The 21,209-nt window shown below is 44.3% G+C and overlaps 1 protein-coding gene across 2 annotated transcripts in view; it reads left to right on the forward strand.

The window, feature by feature from the left end:
• Nucleotides 1–2,691: 2,691 nt before the first annotated feature.
• LOC125340087 (interferon-inducible GTPase 1-like) overlaps nt 2,692–21,209 on the forward strand; it is a 38,620-nt gene continuing 20,102 nt past the window's right edge. Inside the window, exons 1-3 of one of the 2 annotated variants that reach the window (XM_048331507.1) lie at nt 2,692–2,760; nt 3,538–3,622; nt 11,399–12,692. In XM_048331507.1, coding sequence (XP_048187464.1) covers nt 11,420–12,676 — 1,257 coding nt within the window. In that variant the 5' untranslated portion in view covers nt 2,692–2,760; nt 3,538–3,622; nt 11,399–11,419 and the 3' untranslated portion in view covers nt 12,677–12,692. Of the gene's footprint in view, nt 2,761–3,537; nt 3,623–11,398; nt 12,693–21,209 lie in introns of those variants that run through there. The other variant, XM_048331508.1, reaches the window with a different exon arrangement.

Here is a 21,209-nt window from a genome sequence, read left to right on the forward strand (position 1 = left end):
GGGCAGGGGCTCCCGGGCGAAATGGCGACATCCGCTCCGGACTCCCCAGCCGCCTGTGCCGCCGCCATCTCCTGTGCTCTCCTGCTGCGTCTCTGCGGGACACACGCCCCACTGGCGCCCCCCTCCGCCTGGGGCCAAATCGCCATGGCGGGGCAACTGTTTCCAGCACCACGTCCCAGGACTCACGAAGCCCACGAGCCCATGCCGGCCTTTTCTCTATGTGTTTGCCCCCTCTCTGGGCAGGCATTTCTCCTCTAACACAATCACTAAATGCAATCTGTGGGGTTGCTGTACCCCGAAATTCCCGGCCGTGCGTTCTTGCCCCACATTGGGCGCCATATGTCGGGGCCTCTGAGGACCCCTCTCCTCACTTCTCCAGAGGAGATGCCCAAATGATGGAGTCTCTAGGATCCCTTTCCCCCTATCTCCCAGGGGAATGCCTGAACCCCATACTGTGATGGATCACACTAAGATGAGGAGAAAGATGTCGAGGCCCCCCAGGTCCCCTCACGTGTGGAACGGCAGCGGGGAGAGAGACATCGGGAGACGGTTCGATGGTCCATGCACCTCTGCCTACAGAGGGCGGGGAGAAGAACTTATTATGATGACAAAGGCAGAAGGGGAAGAACTTGGGGTGACTGACTGATTGGCTGACTGGGCTGCCCATCAGGGGATGTCATGAAATTTCCCCTATGGGCGGGGACTCCAGCCCCCCAAGAGCTGGGTCTCTGTAGAAGTCCCCGCCATGATGGCACGCACGTGTTCGCCCCCCAGGGGCGGGGGCTTCTCTTCCTGTTACAGATGGAAGGGGAGGGGACAAGCTGAAGCCACCTGTGGCCTCTTAAAGGCACGGCTGTCCCCAACAATATACAAGACAAATGATATAGAAAACTAAAACTGAAGAAAAATAGAAATAACTGCAAACAGGAAATAATAACCTCTTATTTCCAATTATTGCAGTTCAATTTGATATGCTTTATTATATATGGTCATATACACTTGCGAACTGGGCTATTGTGATCCCCTCCTAAAAAATATCATAGACAAAGTCTAGTTATTTCAAATGAGGGAAACCATTGAATCTATATTTATTTGGGACGGGCTTGCTTTGCTTAATATAACTTTGTCCAGGTCTTTCCATTTCTTTACAAATTGGGCAATATCTTTCATTCTGATAGACACCTAGAACTCGTGTGTGTGTATGTGTGTGTGTGTGTGTCGCATCTTCTTGATCCATTCATCTACTGAGGAGCATCTGGGTTGGTTCCACTCCTTAGCAATGGTGAATAATGCTGCAATGAACATAGCTGTGCTGGTAGCTTTAGTAGGGCCTTGCTTTTAGGACATTTGGATATATGTTCAAGAGTGGGGTTGCTGGATCATAGGGAAGCTCTATGCTTAGACATTTGAGACACTTCCACACTGCTTTCCACAGTGGTTGAACGAGGTTACACTCCCATCACCAGTAAAGTAAGGTTTGCTTTTGGCCACATCCCCACAGGCATCAGCTATTAGTAGATTTCGTGATAATGCCATTCCAACTTGCGTGAGGTGGAATCTCAATGCGGTTTTGATTTGCATTTCGTTAATAGCCAGAGTTGTTGAGCACTCCTTCATGTGTCTATTGGCTGTATTTGGACTAGATAACCTCTCTAACTTATTGCATGACTCTACACAGTATTTTCCAGCCAAACACCTTTGGAATGGACTTAGGATAATGGACTTTGATATCATCAATGACTTGTTTATTCTTCTTCATGAAATTTGAAGGTAAATCATTTGCAGTGTACTATTTAATTCTCTCTAGAATTCTATCCTCAAAGGGTCACTTAACACATGAACATCTTCCATAAATAACTGGCTAAATAACAAAACTTAAAAGGTGGATTTAGAGTCTCAAACCTTCTGACTCCTTTCTATGTGATTTGGGATACAGGGCCTATTAGAAGGTATTGGTTGCTTTGACTGAAAAGTACCTAAGCTTTACCCCATGGCTGCAACTACTGAGAACTGAAGGTGGTGAGAGGGGTGAAGGCCCCAGTTCAAGTCCCGTCTAACTCCATGGCTTCATCTATCCTGGCTTCCCCAGTCCTTCTGTTTCCTCACTGTCCCAGCACAACTTCCACACTCATGATTCAGCTCGCTTCTGTCTTCAAAAAACCCATGGGAAATGAAAGTAATTGGTTGAGGAAGCAGAGTTACAGTCATGGAAGGGGAAAGTGTCGAGAAGTAGACTGAAATGTGCATTTTCATAGGACCCAAGAATCCTGTTATGCGAAGCTTAGCCCAGGATGTGTCAGGGAGGTAGGGGGTCAGAGAACCACAAGTGGCCTTTGGGGGATTGTGGGAGGGGTTGCAAACTGGTAGCAAGTTGCTTCTTGGTGTCCTGCTTCCTTGCTAAGCCCTAAGTTCCTAGCCCTTGTGTATTTTTCAGAAGTTGTTTACTAGCTATTCCTGGAAATCACTAAGTTACTAGCCCCTCCCCCCAAAAAATAGCTAGCCGAGTTTCACTTTTCTTTTCCTGGAAATGCAAGAGTTTCTAGAAGGAAACTGAACACTAGACACTGAAGGAAGCTAAACACTCTGCTCTGATTGCCCAAGAACAAAAGAAGGTGGGGTGTGGGAGGGGTGTAGAAAGCAGTCATCCTATAAATCCTGACAAGCACACTGAATCTGCAGCTTTGAAGAGCAAGGCAGAAGGGGAGGTTGAGTGAAAAATCTGGAACAGAGTGAAGAACAATTCCTGTGCCTTAAAAACCAGTGAGTAAAAATGAGGGAGGGGACAACACTGTTCAAAAAGGAATGTATTCATTACCTGACTTACCTAACTGTAACCCATCTCTATGTCACCTTTACCATAAAATTTAAATTAAACAAAAACAGTGAGTAGACCCGCCAGACACAGACTTCTCTGATAGCTCACGATGAATATGTAGAGCTGATTTCTGACTCAAAAGATCTCTTTTGGCTAAAGAAAGGGTAGAGAACAGGTCATTTCGTATAATGGGCTGGAGAGCTGAATCTCCAACACTAAGTCATCATTGATGGAGGAGGACAACTGTTACTTGTGAATGGTCTTAGCTCATCATTTAAGTTCAAGCAAAATTGTTTTGAATATTACTTATTTGACAAAACTCATCTGATTGAGTCTATATACTACCTCCTCCTAACATGGTTGAAATCGTATGTTTACTAATAGATTATAAAATACCACTACTGAGCCCACAAGACTTTTCACATCTCAATCCTTTCTGGATGTGTTTGCTGGTACTAAGCCTTGAACTCAAGGCCTCAGGCCCAGGACACTGTCCCTTAGCTTTTTCACTCAAGACTGGTAGTCTACTGCTTGAGACACAGCTCTACTTCTGACTTGTTTAGTACTTCGTTGAAGGTAGAGTCTCACAGTCTCTCCTGCCCAGGCTGGTTCCAAACTGCAGCCTCAGATCTCAGCCTCCTAAGCAGCCAGTGTTACAGGTCTGAGCCACCAGCACCTGACTGTTACTCTCTAACCAGCATTTCGTCCCTCTTTGCACCCAGGTCAGGATTTGTCGTTCTCCGATCTCCAGTGGACAGCAGACCTGGCGTGAGGAGACCCGCTGTGTGCCACTTCTGCTGTAACCAGGTATGCGGGGGGGGGGGGGGGGGGTCTTACTTTTGTTTTGTTAATTATAAAGTAGGAAGGATAATACTCTCCTACATTTGTGAAGAAAAGTAGACCCTTCCAGGGTATATACTGGTAGAAGACAGTCATGGAGACCTCCACCAAGGACTGGAGTCTCAAATCCTTCTTTTTTATTGCATTCATAGCTACAAGATGAGACATTTAAAACAAAGTTCAGAACACATGTTATTAAAACAAGGCGTTGAGACTGAAAAGATGAGAGGAAATCCAAGAACATGCAGGCTGCTGAAGAGCGCATGTTCTTTCAGAGATATTCTGAACCTGTCCCCTTCCTCAGACTAGCCGGCTTCCATGCTCATGTCCATGGCACAAGCAGGCTCCGACTCTCTTTGGCTACATTCTCTTTATCCATATCTCCTGGCCAACAGTCAAAGGTGATTTCACCTTGGGACTTGGGCTGTAAGTGCTGCTCCCATTGACATTGCCCAGGTCCCTGCATTGGTTTCTGCATTCCATCCTGTTATTCTGTTATTCCCTGGGCTATGCTTTGCTTTTTTGTTTTAATTAGTTTACACTTATCGCATTTCAGTGTGATGTTTTCATACAAGCATGTAACACACTTTCATCCTCCTCACTGCACCCCCACAACCGCACTTGTTGGACCATGCTCTTATCTCAGAACTTTGTGCTAACATAATTTTTCCTTTCCTTGATTGCTCCCATTGGAACTATATAGTTATTAACTCAGCCTCGGTCTTCTAGGTGCCATTTAAACACTGTCACATGTCACTTGGATTCCAAGTCTCCCATGTTCACTGTGTGTGTGAAGATCTTCCAGGGTGAACTAAGCCTGCTTGTGGTGGCTGAGGAGAGGAGTGACACAGTCTAACTTAGAATGGAAAGATTAACATTTGTTATGTCTGATAATACTTGTCGCTGGCAAGAAAAAGGGCAGAAAACATAACCGAGCTGGAAATGATGGTGTTGAAGCAGGTAGAGAGTCTGATGCCCCGTGAGTGACCCAATGAGAACAGATTCAGAGCAAGCCGGAAAGGCTGCTTACAGATTTGACGTCAGTGCAGACAGAAAGAGAAGGATCTTTAGTTGGCGGTGGCCTTTGGGCCGACAAGGCCCAGAAGATAAGGAAGCCAAGGAACGGATAAATTGGGGGAGAGGAAACTAGACCGCAAATCTGAATGAGTTAAAAATTCTTTCCAGGATGAAGAGAATCAATACACACATGCACACATATATGCACACACATGCATATGTATGTGTATAATATGTGTGTTTGTGTGTGACACATATCTATACACATGTCTATATACACATATGCTTTGTGTCTATTTATATGTGTGCACATATTTATGTCCATATATCTGTATGTACATGTGTGTCATATGTATTTAAATATTTATATGCATGTATAGGTATGTGCATATTTTTCTATAAATGTGTACCTATATGTCTATCAATATATTCATATATGTCTGTGCACACATATGCAGGCAAATGCATTTGTGTGCCAGCATGGGTGCTTATCTGTGTGTGTGCATATATATGTGTGTGTTTGGGAATACATATACCTATATATGTATATATATATATATGAGGGAGGTAATGCAATGCTCTTAACACTGAAAATGATATATAGCTACAGAATTATCACACTGAGACCCCCTGTACTATTAGTATATTATTAGCTAACAACATTATTTAAGTAAAATGAACATATCTTCTTAGGAACATTTCATTCTGTCCACTTCTAGAATGTCACACTCATGACTAATTGACTACATATTTTTAATTGATTTCACGTTTATGTACTCCTGGATTTTTACATCCCCACATCAAATTATTTATGAATGATATTGCTATTCCTTAAATAATTTCATCATTTTTCTTCATTTTGATTGCTTATCTTATTTATCTTATTTTGACTATAATATGACTAAGCATGAAAAAGAGATCTTTCTCTCCTTTTAAATCTGTCATGATATAGCATGCCTACTCTTGGATCTTTGATTCTTTGTAGAATTTTTTTTTTTTTTTTGGCCAGTCCTGGGCCTTGGACTCAGGGCCCGAGCACCGTCCCTGGCTTCTTCCCGCTCAAGGCTAGCACTCTGCCACTTGAGCCACAGCACCGCTTCTGGCTGGTTTCTGTATATGTGGTGCTGGGGAATCGAACCTAGGGCCTCGTGTATCCGAGGCAGGCACTCTTGCCACTAGGCTATATCCCCAGCCCTCTTTGTAGAATTTTTTTAACCAATCAGCTCTGACTTGTTATTTTGCAATAAGAAAACTTGCTATATTGCTCAATTTTTAACATACTTCCTGGCTTTTTTGTCATTTTCTGTTTGGTCTCACACATTTCAGCATTTCATATTTTATAGAAATGTCTGAGTCAAAGTTATTAACATAAATGTGCCATACATAGCCCTTACATTTTCTATTACACTGAAATTTTACATGCCATTATTTTTCTATTCAAACTCTAATAATTTCTTGTCTATCTTTTGGCTTTGTTTTGTTAGGGGATCTTCATATTTTATTACTATTTCCTTAAGTCTCTAATTTTGCCAATTTTCCACATTATTTTAAGAATATCCCTTAAAGCCGGGCGCCTATGGCTCACACCTGTAATCCTAGCTACTCAGGAGACTGAGTTCTGAGGATCATGGTTCAAAGCCAGCCCAGGCAGGAAAGTCCGTGAGACTCTTATCACAAAACCAGAAAACCAGAAATGGCGCTGTGGCTCAAATGGTAAAGTGCTGGCCCTGAGCTGAATACCTCAGGGACAGTGCCCAGGCCCAGAGTTCAAGCCCAACAACTGACAAATATATAACCCCTTAAAGATCAGTGGAGGGCTGGGAATAGGGCTTACTGGTAGAGTGCTTGCCTCCTATACATGAAGCCCTGGGTGCCATTCCTCAGCACCACATATAGAGAAAAGGCCAGAAGTGGTGCTATGGCTCAGGTGGTAGAGTGCTAGCCTTGAGCAAAAAAAAAGCCAGGGATAATGCTCAGGCCCTGAGTTCAAGTCCCAGGACTGGCAAAAAAAATAATAATAAATCAGTGGAACAGACTACAAGACCCATAAATAAAACCATTTACTTACAGTTATGTGATATTTGATAAAGTAGTCAAAGATACAGGGTGGGGGAAAAAACAACAGACTCTTCAATAATTGGGGTTGGGAAAACTGGGCATCCATTTGCAGAAAACTGAAAGTGGGTCCCTGTTTGTTACCAGCACCAATAGCAACTCACTTGAAACTGAAATTACTGCAAAAGGGTGCAGGAGAAACACAAGAACTTAGATGCACAGGCAGAATGTTTTGAAGAGTCCCAGAGGCACAGCAAATAGAGGGAAGACTTGACAAATGGAATTACATCAAAATAAAAACTTTCTGTAAAACAAAGGGCATAGTTACTAAACTAGGAAGACAGAAACAGATTGGGAGAAGATCTTTACTAGCAATACATCTGAAAATGACTAATATCCAATATACAAGCAGCTCAAGAAACTAACCCCCACCAAAACTAACAAACCAATCACTGAACAGGCAAGGGAGTTCAGAGGAAGAGGTAAGGAGGACAAAGCAACACATCCCTAGCCATAACAGAAATGCAAATCAAAATATTTATGAGATTCCATCTCACCCCAGTTAGATTGGCCAACATTGTGAATTCAAGCAACAACAAAAGTTGGTGGAGATGTGGGGGGAAAGGAACCCTTCTGCACTGTTGGTGGGAATGGAAACTTCTACAACCAATCTGGACAGCAGTCTGGAGGTTCCTCAAAGAACTAAACATCAATCTGCCCTACCACCCAGCCACGTCACTCCTGAGCATCCACCAGTTCAGCACAAGCCAGGATATTGTAAACACACTTGCACATCCATGTTCACTGCTGCAGTACTCACAATTGCCAAGTCATACAAACAGCCCAGACGCCCTACAATAGGTGAGTGGATCCAAACAATGAGGTAGCTTATCCACAATGGGATTTCACACAGGCCCATGCCCACGGGCTTGCAGAGGCCTCCCAGAGACAGAACTCCAATGGAAGCTGGAAGGTGCCCACCCTCTCCTGGTAGAGGAGTCTGTGCATCTACCCACCTAGGGCACAGAGAGGGCTGCAAATGTCATGATGAATTTAGGAAGAGAGGATGGAAAATAAAGCACAAACATTCTTCATGGTGCTCAGTCCGCCCTGCCACCCACTGCAAAGTGATTTTTAGGCAAGACAACTAGAGAAAAGGAGAGAAATCTGTCAGTGGGGAATGTAGAATGAAGAATAAAGGAGGTTGTTGCGTGTTACATACATATATGAAGTTAACACAAAGAAATATGGGTAATAAATAAAACACTCTCAACGGGGTAATAGTGGCTCACACATTTAATCCTAGATACTCAGGAGCAGAGATCTCAGGATTGCAGTTCAAAGCCAGCCCAGGCAAGAAAATCCATGAGACTCTTAACACCTATTAAAAATCCAGAAAAAAAAAATCCAGAAGTGGCTCCAGTGATAGTGTACTAGCGGTGAGCAAAAGAAACTCAGGGGCAAAAGAAGCTCACGTACAGTGCCCAGGCCTTGAGTCCACACCCCAGGACTGGCACAAAAGAAAAACAAACAAAACCAGTCTTCCTGATCTCACAGAATACAGCGGGATGGTTGTCTGGGCTGAGGGGGAAATCGTGTCATGCCGGCCAAAGATACAAATTTTCTATTATAAGAATAAAAGATTCTAGAGATCTAACATAAAGTATATGATAATTAAAAACAGTGTCATTCACCCAAAATGTGCTAAATGAACAAATCCTGAATTGTCTCATCTCTCACTCACACACACTCACACACAGACACACTCACACACACACAGTATCAGTGCAGAGGTGATAGCTATGTCAACTGAATTGTGATTCTCATTTCACAAGCTTTGCATATCAAAACATCAAGCTATACACATTAATATGTAGGTTTTACATTCTAATGATATCTCAATTTAAAGGTCATCTTTAAAAATGACCTTTGCCAGGCACAGGTGGCTAATGGCTGTAATCCTAACTACTCAGAAGGTTGGGATCTGAGGACCACAGTTCAAAGCCAGCCCCAAAGGAAATGTCATAAGACTCTTACCTCCCACAAACTACTCAGCAAAAGCCGGGAATGGTGCTGTGGCTCAAATGGTACAGAGCTAGCCTCAGCAAAAGAAGCTCAGGGACACCAAAAAGAAGAAGGAGGAGAAGGAAGGAAGAGGACAAGGACGAGGCAGAGGAGAGCAGGCGGAGGAGGGGAATTGGAGGGGGGAGGAGGAGGGAAGGAGGGGGGAGGAGAAGGAGGGGGGAGGAGAAGGAGGGGAGGGGGGAGGAGAAGGAGGGGAGGGGGGAGGAGAAGGTGGGGAGGGGGAGAAGAAGGAGGGAGAGACCTTCATATCAGGAAGTTACAGTAACTGATTGCATGGTTTTTTCAGAAGCTCATCCCTAACACACACTGCTCTTCAAAAGAAATCTGTACCATTAGATTAAGTTTCTAAAATAAAAAATGTGAAAGGAAACAGGAGGTCAATGAAGTCTTAAGTATGGTGAACTAGTACATGGAGTAAAAGTATGTAAACCTGGGCTTGAAGGATGAAGACATCTTGCTACAAATTGGTAATATTCCTCATAGAAAATGGTTTTGTTACGGGGTTTGAGGGAGAAGATTCCTTGTCCCTCCAGGAGTCCACCACTTAGAGACAGCCTCAAACAAAAGATGGATTTATTGGGGAAGCAAAAAGCGAACTGACCTGCCAAGGACACAGCACAGACTGAGGACCTGAAACTGAAACACCTAACAGTCCTCAAGCTGGGGTTTATACAGGTGAAAGCGTAGCACAGATCTAGGGGGTTGACGCAGAGCGTAGAGCAAGCAACAAACAAGCCATTTACAGAAGCAGAATTTTGCGGTGAAGTTGACTTAATATTTACCTTCATTTTAACATTTGCTACCATGTTTCCCTAGTCAAGATGGAGTCCTACAACAATTTATGGAGGGCTGGGAATGTAGCTTAGTGGCTGAGTGCTTGTCTAGCATGCATGAAGCAGATAAACAGAAAAAGACAGTAGGGGAGCTGTGGCTCAAGTAGTAGAGTGCTAGCCTTGAGCACAGAGAGGCTCAGGGTACTGTCCAGATCCTGAGTTCCAACCCCAAGACTGGCAGAGAGAGAGAGAGAGAGAGAGAGAGAGAGAGAGAGAGAGAGAGAGAGTGTTTATGTGCACAGATTCCAATAATATGAAATGCATATAAATGTAACTTGTGGCTCATGCCTGCAATCCTAGCTATTTATGAGGCTGAGATCACAGCATCATAATTCAAAGCCACACCAGGCAGAAAAGTCCATAAGACTCTGATCTGGAATTTACCACCAAAAAGGCAGAAATGAGCTGTGGCTCACGTGGTACTGTTTTTATCCTTGAACAAGAAAGACAGGGACAGTGCCCAAAGCCTGAGTTCAAGATCCAGGACTGGCACTAAGAAAAAAGAGAGAAAGAGGGAGGAAGGGAGGGAGGGAAGGAGAGAGGGAGGGAAGGAGGGAGGGAGGGAGGGAGGGAGGAAGAAGAAAGAGAAAGAGAAAGCACAAGAGAAAGAGACAGAGGGACAGCGACAGACAGAAAGACAGAGAGAGACAGACAGAGAAGGCAGGAGGGAAAGGAAGGAAACAACTAAAGCTAGAAATAATTATATCAATCCAACAAAATTACTGGCTTTTATTGACATCTTTACTCAAAACCATAGGGTTAAAAATATAAATTTAGCCTTTTTAAAAAAAGACCTATGTGGCTATTTGGGAAAATTGTTGTTGGGTACTCAAAACAATAAAGACTTGTTATTTAGATTTAAGCTCATGTTAATTTAAGTAATAATAGGGTTACAGTCGTGGTCATTAATATCCCTGTCATGTGAAAGCACATACTGCAGGTGACATGCCTCAACTGGTAGTTATCATGGATTTGCTATCCCACTCTGGTGGGGTCAGATGAAGTGGGATTCGTCATGATTTGTTTTGGTTTTTTCTCTTTATTTTTTGTGCTGGTAATGGGTTTGAACTTGGGGCCTTGGTGCTGTCTCTTATCCCTTTTGCTCAAGGCTAAAAGTCTACCACTCAATCACACTCCACGTCTGACTCTTTGCTGGTTAATTGGAGCTAAGAGTCTTAGGACTTTCCTGCCCCGACAGGCTTTGATACTCAGATGCCAGCGTCCTGAGCAGCCTTTCAAGGCATGTGCCCCCAGCACCTGGACAGACATGTTCCGATAGCCGTTGAAGCTAGCTAAAGAATTCGTGCAGTTGGGGCTGGGAATATGGCCTCGTGGCAAGAGTGCTTGCGTCTTACACTTGAAGCACTAGGTTCAATTCCTCAGCACCACATATATAGAAAAAGGCCAGAAGTGGCGCTGTGGCTCAAGTTGGCAGAGTGCTAGCCTTGAGCAAAAAGTAAGCCATGGATAGTGCTCAGTTCCTGAATTCAGCCCCAGGACTGGCAAAAAAAAAAATAAGAAAAGAATACATGCAGTGTTTTTTATCATATTTTTCTTAACTTTGATTGGCTTCAAATTTTCCCAGAATGAAAAATTTAGATAAAATTTCAAAAACAGAAAAATGTAAGAACACATCTGTGTGGGGCCATTAGAGAGAAATGGAACTGAAACAACAGCACCGAGGGTGATAACAAAGCACAAGGACACTCTTTTGTATAACAGTTTCCATTTTTCTCTTCTCTCTTTTTGGTAGTCCCATTATCTACTCACAGTCATGGGGCAGTTCTTCTCTGAAACACCTGATGATACTGAACCTCGTGAGGTCCAAAGCTTGGACTCCAGCTTTGATTCCTATTTTAAGAATTTCAAGATGGAAACCAAAATCCTCTCTCCGGACGCCATCTGTTCCATCAAGGACTATCTGCTCAAAGGAGACATGCAGAGGGCAAACGCTGTGATCACTGCTGTGCTAAAGGACATTGACAACGCGCCACTTAACATCGCTGTGACCGGGGGGTCAGGAGCAGGAAAGTCCAGTTTCATCAATGCCTTGAGAGGGATTGGTCATGAAGAGGAGGAGGCGGCTCCAACTGGGGTGCAGGACACAACAATGGAAAGAAAGAAATACACATACGCAAATGCCCCCAATGTAACTCTGTGGGATCTGCCTGGCATCGGAACCCCGAACTTTCAGCCAAAAGATTATCTAGAAAAAGTAAAATTTAAAGAGTATGACTTCTTCTTTATTGTTTCTGCTACACGCTTTGGGTACAATGATATAGAACTTGCCAAAGCAATCAAATTTATGAAGAAGGACTTCTACTTTGTGAGAAGCAAAGTGGACTTTCTCTTAATGAATGAACAGAGATACAGACCAAAAAGCTTTGAACGAGAAAAAGTCCTGCAGGAGATCCGAAACTACTGTGTGGAAACTTTTGAGCAGAATGGAGTCGAGGTCCCTGAAATCTTTTTAATCTCCAATCATGATTTAGCTGATTATGATTTTCCAATTCTGACAGACACACTGTTAAAGAACCTTCCTGCTCAAAAGCGCCAGGTTTTTCTGAATTCCTTGCCTAATGTCACTGATGCAACCATTGAAATGAAGAGGGAGACCGAGATGCAGCAAATCTGGCTAGACGCCTTCAAGGGTGGGGCATGGGCCACCTTGCCAGTAGTGGGCATTCTAAGGGATGACGAGAAGGCCCTGGAGGAAAGATTAAACCACTATCGAACATGTTTTGGAGTGGATGATAAATCTCTACAAAGTTTTGCTGATAATTTGAAAGTACCTGTGGAGAGACTCATGACAATCATTCAATCTCCACATTTGTTGAAAACTACAGAGGAAGAACCATTAGGGGATAAACTTTGGAGATACTTAGAAATAACCTGCTCAACTAGTGGTGGTCCCCTCGCTTCATGGCTTTATTTTAGGAAATATTATTACTTGCTACTTCATTTCCTTGACATAGTGGCTAATGATGCTAAAGTTCTCCTTAAAGAAACATATTCAATGGCTGGTATATAGCTCAGTGGCAAAGCGCTTGCCTAGCAAGTGCAATGTCCTGGGTTCGATCCCCAATACCAAAAAAGAACAGAAAAGAAAAATAAACATATTAAAAGACCATCAAAATCCCACTGCATCCACAACTGCTGGACCCCTAGTGACCACAGCCAGAGTCAGTTAGATAAGCTCTCTCTTCTTGTCTTTTCTTTGGTGGTTGTGCTCATGGTGGGTCTTGAACTCAGTGTCTGGGCAGCTGTCCCTGAGCTCTTTTTTTGCTCCAGGCTAGTGATCTACAACTTGGAGCCACAGCTCCACTTCAGTTTGTGGGTGGTTAACTGGAGATCAGAGTCTCATGGACTTTCCTGCCAGACAAACCTTACCATGTGGATGTCAGCTTCCTAAGTACCTTAGGGTTTCAGGCATGAGCCACCAGCATCTAGCTAATAAGCATTACTTTGGATTGTTACTTGGTGAATCATTGCTTTAATTTGTAGCTGATATCAATATATGCTTATTAAATTCTTGACTGAAACAAAGCAGTTTCTGATGGCATGTGATTGTCTTTACAAACCATGATAGTTTTATATGTTAGATCTGCTTTTATTTATTCAATTCTTTCCTATACCCTCTTGCATCACTTTATTTTCCCCAAAATGAAACACAATGAAGAGCAGAACTGTAGAAGGACTGGAAAAACACAAAGAGAAAAACCGAGCCAGCAGTGGAGGTGGCTATCCTACTCTGGGCTGCTATAATACCACAGCCCAGATGGGGCAAACAACAGAAACTTAATTCTGGTGACTGAAGTGTGAGGTCCAAATGACATGGTCCAGCCCCTGGGGACAGTGTTCTTCCTGTTCTCATCCTGACAGGACCGTCCTTGGAGCAAGCACACAGATCCCCTTATCTAGGCGCCCTCCTGTAAGAACATATCCGCTGGCTTTATTGTGACTGTGAGCTAGTAGCTAACAAACCAGTTAAGAGAAGAAGGCTTCTTTTGCTCATGGTTTTGCTCAGAGGTTCAGTCCATTGTGGGGGGGGGGGAGGAGGGTACGGAGGGAGGGGGAGAACTTCTCACATCGAGGCTCACTGGGGCTGTGAGGACATGCCCCAGGGACCCACTTCCTCCAACCAGGGAGCCTCCTCCACGTTCCACCACCTCTCCATAGTCTACTCGGACTTTAAACCCATCAGTGGATAAAACCACTCACCCAGTCAGCGCCCTCATGAGCCAAGCACCTCTGAAAACACTCTCACACACACACGCAGGTTTCCCACTCCCGTGAGGTGGTGAGACCAGATCAGCTCTCACAAGTTTACCCCTTGACAATCTGACCCTAAAACTTATCTACTTCAGTCATCTACTTCCACCACTGGCGCCCGAAAGCACACACAACCTCACAGTGCAAAGGACATTCAACCAACCTCCATGAGCCCCCAAAGTTTTCAATGTTATTCAAAGGCCAAACAAGATCTCCTCTGAGATCAAGGCAGCTTTCAGCTGTGAGCCTCTTGGGGGTGTTGTGCCAAGTCGCGAAACCACCACCAAGAAGACCACCGAGACTCAGACATTCCGAAATGCAAAAGCAAGGCAAGGCTTTATTCAAGCGAGCTGCAACTCGGGCCTCATCCTACCCACCGACACAGCGGAGGTAAGGAGGGAGCCTCGAGCTGCGATTACACAAGGCTTATAAAGGCAAAGAACAAGGTTACAACAATCAGGTGTTCAAGCAAGATTAGGACACTGGTACAAATCTGATTGGCTCAGGGCTCGAGGCACTCTGGGGGCGGTTAGAGTGAAGCATTCCCAGCGGTTAGAGTTCTTGACCGGCTGGGCCCTAATGGGCTTGTCCTGGGTTTGCTCACAGGGCCTGCTTATCTCAGGTTCACGTGGTAAAGTGGGGTTCACGTGGTAAAGTGGGACCTGACTTCAAAGTCTGGCACTTCATTTCCCCCTTTTTCTTTTTGGTACCTTGGGAGCCAATCATGGCTCCATTCTGTCCATTTCAATGGCTTGCATGTCTAGGGGATGATATAGAGGTAAGGCATGGGCCAATAGGGCCCAAAGTAGTAACCAAAGGGCCTGTCACCATTTCTCACAAGTACAGTCTCTGTACCTCTGTTTTGCATGCCTCTAGTTTATCCTGCCTCATCTTCCCAAAAACAACTCTGGTCCCTCGGTTTTAAAGGGGGGCAGATGGGTGAAGATCATCCATCTTCTGTAACTTCTTCAGGCTGACTCAGGGGCGTTGACTTACCTAGCCAGGAACCTATAACCTTAGTCTACTTCACCAAGGGACTGCAGGATTACTGCAAACTGAAAATTAACTTTCAGCTATACAGACTTACCATTTGCTGTATAGTGTTTAGTGTCCAAATGTAAGCAACAAAATAATACATAAACTTCTTGGCTGTGCTCTAAGGGTCGGGTGGCTATACCCGTATTCCTGAGCAAGCCCAAAACTACCTAAAATAAGGGGGTCACCTCACTTTGGAGTGAGTTGCCAAAATAACATCAACACTAGCCAGGGTAGTAAGGAAAGAAGGCAAAAAGAAAGTTATAACAATATTCAGTCTAACTTCTTTTCTTGAGGCGAAGGCGAAGCGGCTGAGTTGGGTGCTTGGAGACCTCCCACGTTCCACCACGTCGTCCAGGGCAAAGGGGTCAGCTGGCCTGGAGTGGAAGCAATGAACCCAAGTGGCGATGCCGTCTAGGGTTCCTTCCACCGTGGTTCTAAGGATTTCAGTCCCCTGGTCTGAATAAATGGGGGGTAGGGACAGAAGCAGAATCATATAATGCCTTAAGTTGGGGTCACATTCTTGTGCACGAGCTGCAAATAATCAAGTTTACACAAAAATTCAGCATTATCCAAATCAGCAAGCAATTCAGTCTGAAGGCTAGGGATAATGGGCGGGGGGTACCCATACATTATTTCAAAAGGAGTAAAGCCAAGCTAATAGGGAGAATTTCTTACTCTAAGCAGAGCAAAAGGAAGGAGTGACACCCAGTCTGCGTCAGTCTCTAAGGCCAGTTTAGTTAAGGTTTCTTTTAGAGTCCGATTCATTTTCTCTACCTGTCCTGAACTCTGGGGTCTGTAAGCACAATGCAATTTCCAATCCGTCCCCAGTGCTGCAGCTATTCCCTGACTTACTTTTGAGATGAAAGCCTGTCCGTTGTTTGACCCAATGGTGGATGGAAAGCCATACCTGGGTAGGATTTCTTCCAGGATCTTCTTAGCCACTACATTCGCAGTCTCATGCTTTATTGGATAGGCTTCAACCCATCCTGAAAAGGTGTCTACAAAAACTAGCAAATATTTGTAATTTCTGTGAAATCTACTTCCCAATACACACCTGGCCTATTCCCACAGAGGCGAGCTCCTTTAGTAATCTGTTGATTGGGGGCATTGGAAAGCTGACAGGCCTTGCAATTTTTAACAATATCTTCAATAAGTTGATCTCCTTGTCTAATTTTCACTTTCGAGTGTCAGAGCAAGTCCTGCATTTTTCGGGTTCCCATGTGAGAAGCTCAGATTCTCTTAAGGATCCCCTTACCCAGACATTGTGGCAGGATAAGTTTCCCTTCACAAGTTTTCCACCAGTCATTGTTTCCTTCTCTGTCCGGGGTTTTGTGGGCCATGGGAATTTTCTTTATCCACTTCAAATCTTCTTGGGAATACTGGGGCACAGGAGGCAAAGCTTGTGGCCCTGGGTCTACTAGAGTCAATACCTCTGTTCATATAGAAGCTTGACCATCTCAGCAAACCCAGGTATCCACAGCTGGCAAAAGCCTGCTGTTGCTGTTCCCGGGAACTCTGACTTGTCTGGCTGATTTAGGCACAGGGATTGTCAGGACAGTCTCTTTACGTGCATCTGACAGCCAACGCTTGCCCTCTCTTAATATGAAGCCCAGATAGGTGACTTCAGGTTTACAAATTTGTGCCTTTTAACATTCTAGTTTGTAAAAGCTTTTTCCTGACTGGCTGGGGAACTGATCTCTGATGACCTAAAAAAATTACCTTTGCAGGCCTTTAACAGATCTCAATGAGAACACAATCTCAGGTCTACAAGCTTTCTTTCCTAAACAGATGTATCAGCTTAAAATTCTCACTGCCAGTCAGAGCTTTGAGTAAATGCAGGAGGGGGGTGAGATTTTAATCTATCCTCTCATTTGACAAACTTCCCCTTACTAACCACTATCACAGATGACTGGCAAGTTCCTGCCCAGTAGATAGACATGGGCATTGGAAAGGCATGCTTATGAACTATTCTTCTAGGACTTCCCGGCTTTGATTAACTTTTGAAAGGCCAAACAGGAGTGACTCTAGGATCTGACACCATCTCTGCCATCCAAGCAGTGGCTTACTGCCTCTGGATGCTCCATCACTTTTGTCCCAGGAGGAGTGACTTTCCACTGGACTTGGACTCAGGGCCTGAGCGCTGTCCCCCAGCTCTCCAGCTCAAGACTAGTACCCTACCACTTTGAGCTCCACACAACTCCGTTCCCAGCACTCTGCTGGCTGATTAGAGACAAGTCTCACAGGGACCTTTCTTTTTCAGTGCTGGCTTCGAACCGCAGATTCAGATCAGTGAGTCTTATAAGGGGCCACTTTACTCCAATTATAAGCAACAAGGTGGTCCACACAGAAGTAGTTTTTAAGCATGCTCTCTTACCTGGAACTTATTAAGGGTCAGTATTAAATCTCGACAAACTTGTAGGAATCACCTGTGCTTCTCTGTGGGCCTGCTGGAAACAGTTACAAAAAAACCTACAAAGAAGCTGGAATGGCAATTAAACATTTTGGTAGCCATAATTCTCCTTTTCTCACTTTGCAATAATTATTTAGGACAATTTTACTTCCAAATTTCTTATCTAGAAATGTATTCTTGATTTCCAAAGCCTTTTTAACACTAACACAACATTTTAGCTTTTATCTGCATCGGAAAAACTGAAGCTCTCAGGCATTCTGAAACCAGGTGCCGCCCTTTGCCCTACGGGCTGCTTGTTTCAAAAAAGCCTCTTTTTTTTTTCTTCAGTCCCAGTTACTGCATGGCATGAAGACCTTTGAATTTTTCCTTAATGCAAGAATTACAATTAGAAATACTTATCCATTCAGCTTTCCAATATATTAGTGAGAAACATTGGCCCATTTTGCCATTTCTTCCTACATACATAGAGTTAATGAGAGTTTACTTCTATCCCCATTATCCCCATTAGTTTAATATATATATATATATATATATATATATATATATATATTCTTTTAAATCCAAATTTCTGACACTTAGCTCTGATTTTTTTTAATTTTAATTAAAGAACCCTGAGAAATCCTTTAAAGCATTTGGTAATGCCCAAACTTGATGACCCTATGACTTTAAACTTAAACTTAGCTTTGCATCATACTGCAGACTTGAACATGTTCACACTCACACATGCACACACACATACATTTTCAAAAGATCTTAAAGTGTGCAGAATAAGCATCGGCCATACATTTTAAGACAAAAACCTTTAACAAATGATTTTAGCATTCTCCAGCCTCATTTTCCAGGGCTTGATAGTTTTAGTAAAACATTTGTAGTCTTAGTAAAACATTTTAGCGCACCAAACAATTTTCTGCTTAAGAAGGCTGGGTGGGGGTCCCCCTAGAGTTCTTTTTTGTGGACACTCTCACTGATTGACTGATTGTGGGCTGTCACCTGTACATCTTTCCAGTGAGCTAAAGTCAAGTCCAGGGGAGTGGAAGGAACGTTTCCCCATCATCCATTTGTCAGTCAGGTACAGCGCAAGAAAGAAACACAAAAATAATCACAGGCACAAAGACTAGACAACACTTACAGACTTAGGGAGCCGCGGCTTACAGGTTCGACTGTGTCTCTCCTGCCCCTGTGAGGGGGCAGACCACACAGTCTCACTGAGTCTCTCCTGCCCCTGTGAGGGGGAAGACCACACAGTCTCACTGAGTCTCTCCTGCCCCTGTGAGGGGGCAGACCACACAGTCTCACTGTGTCTCTCCTGCCCCTGTGAGGGGGCAAACCACACAGTCTTGAGGCTCTCTCTCTCCCGTTCCTGTGTAGGAGCGGACCAGACAACCCCCAATATAGAGTGGACTGGACGGGCACCCGTTAGAAGAGCCTCCCGGTCCAGTCCTTCAGGCTCATGGTGGTAGTGGGAAGCCTGAGCCCCCTGTGGAGGGCTTGAGGTGTTCTCCAAGTCCTCCAGGACTGCCCATACGAGCGTGTCCACTCTGGCTGGTCCTTCACTACCTACAGGTTCAGATTCAGGCGGCTGGCCAAAACAGAAAACAAAACTACAAATCACACAGACACAGACACACAGAATGAACAGCGCTATTTTCTTACCTTCAGAGTCTGGGGTCTCAGGGGTCTCTGGGGCCATCCCGGACGAAACCCCAAATGTTGTGCCAAGTCGTGAAACACCACCAAGAAGGCCACTCAGACGTTCCGAAATGCAAAAGCAAGGCAAGGCTTTATTCAAGCGAGCTGCAACTCGGGCCTCGTCCTACCCACCAACACAGCGGAGGTTAGGAGGGAGCCTTGAGCTGCGATTACACAGGGCTTATAAAGGCAAAAACAAAGTTACAGCAATCAGGTGTTCAAGCAAGCAAGATTAGGACACAGGTACAAATCTGATTGGCTCAGGGCTCGAGGCACTCTGGGGGCAGTTAGAGTGAAGCATTCCCAGTGGTTAGAGTTCTTGACCGGCTGGGCCCTAATGGGCTTGTCCTGGGTTTGCTCACAGGGCCTGCTTATCTCAGGTTCACGTGGTAAAGTGGGGTTCACGTGGTAAAGTGGGGCCTGACTTCAAAGTCTGGCACTTCAGGGGAAAATGGATGTGACCCACTTCCAGGCCCTGAGTTGAAGTCCCAGGACATAAACAAAGCCTTACCACTTTGGGAGCCGGCTATGATGAGGGAATTGCAGAAAACAATCCCTTCTAGTTAACTTGGACTCAGACTGCAGATGCTGTCCCAAAAGCTTTGGGCCTTTTCTGAAGAACACTGTTGTGGGAACACTAAGCTGTCTATGAGATGGCAGAAGTGAGCTATAGCTCTTTCATTATTATTATTTTTATTATTATTAATGTAGTTGTAGAAAGGCAGGTTTGAGTAGACTTCTCTGAGGGCAATGGCACACTGTCTTCCCCTCCCACTCGACCCTCAAGTTAGATAGTTGGTTTTTACATAACTGACATGGAACAGAAAGACCACACTGCTCACCTTTCCTCTCTCTGTTCCTATGTCCACCCCCCCCCCACCGGCTTTGCCCACCTCCTCAAGCTACATGTCCCCACTTCCGGAGTTCTAATAGGACAGAAAACTCTTTGAAAAGTGAGCTGCCACTGACAAGGAGCACCAAGCCATATTAGGTAAGAACCATGGGTGCCATTGCTAGGTCAAATACAAGCTTTCAAAAGAAATCATCATTTGCCATGGAGGGAGGATGTTCCTTGTGGTATTAAGAAACTTCCAGAATACCATTCAAATGCACAATCATGTTGAAAGTCAGAAAAATCTTAATTTTCCACACAGAAAACAATAGACAATCAAAACTGACAAATTTGCTCTGCCAAACTCATTGGTAATAGAACAAGAAGATGCTGCTGGCTGGGGAACATATCTGCAAATTACGTACCAGACAAAAATCTTTATTAGGGGTGACAGTGACCAAGATGCATTGTGTTCATGATCTGCCATGTGCAGCAGCAGCTCCTGGCCGATGGAGCAGCACTGACATCAGTCGTGTGGTCTCACAGGATGGGAGCTGAGGCACACACACCCCAGAGAGCCCAAGGGGAGACAACGGTGGCCAGCCACAGTGTCCTTCCACAAGGAACAGGGAGAGACTGGTGCATGTAATGAATATAATCTGTGTTTGTACAGATGTTTGTATAGATGTTACATAAGATACAGATTGCATAGACCACACTGCATACAGACACGATGCTTTTTAATTCTTCAGCTAACATCAGCTGCCGCGATGGCTAACCGTCGACACTGTCAGAGGCTGAGGGTCCACACTCACACAGCAGATACCTTTCCCCCTGCAGATTAATCAGAGTTCTTATCGATTTCAATCAGCACTTACTATATCTAGAAAGGCAAAGGAAGTAAGACAGAAGGATTTGTTTACGACCAGTTAGGTACCAGGGGATCAGGCCTCTAATCCTAGCTCTGCAGAAGGCTGAGATCTGAGGATCTTGGTCTGAAGCCAACCCAAGCATAAAAGTCCATTAGACTCTTATCTCCAATTAACTACAAAAAGCCAGAAGTAGAGGCATGGCTCAAGTGGCAGAGCATCAGCTTTGTCAAGCCCCAGTACTGGCAAAAATAAAATTGTCTACTGTTTCTTCATTTCCTTGGACTAGATAAACACAAACACAGTCACTCCTTTGGGGTGTGAGTGTCTACTATGGAAGTACAAAAGCAGACATTACTCCTATAACATAAAATGGAGCAAAATGTCAAATAATTTATTAATGACAAATGGATCATGCTTCACAATTCTCTACAGACAACTAGAATGAAGAATC

This window comes from Perognathus longimembris, chromosome 22 (assembly GCF_023159225.1).
Source record: "Perognathus longimembris pacificus isolate PPM17 chromosome 22, ASM2315922v1, whole genome shotgun sequence".
Taxonomy (NCBI): Eukaryota; Metazoa; Chordata; class Mammalia; order Rodentia; family Heteromyidae; genus Perognathus; species Perognathus longimembris.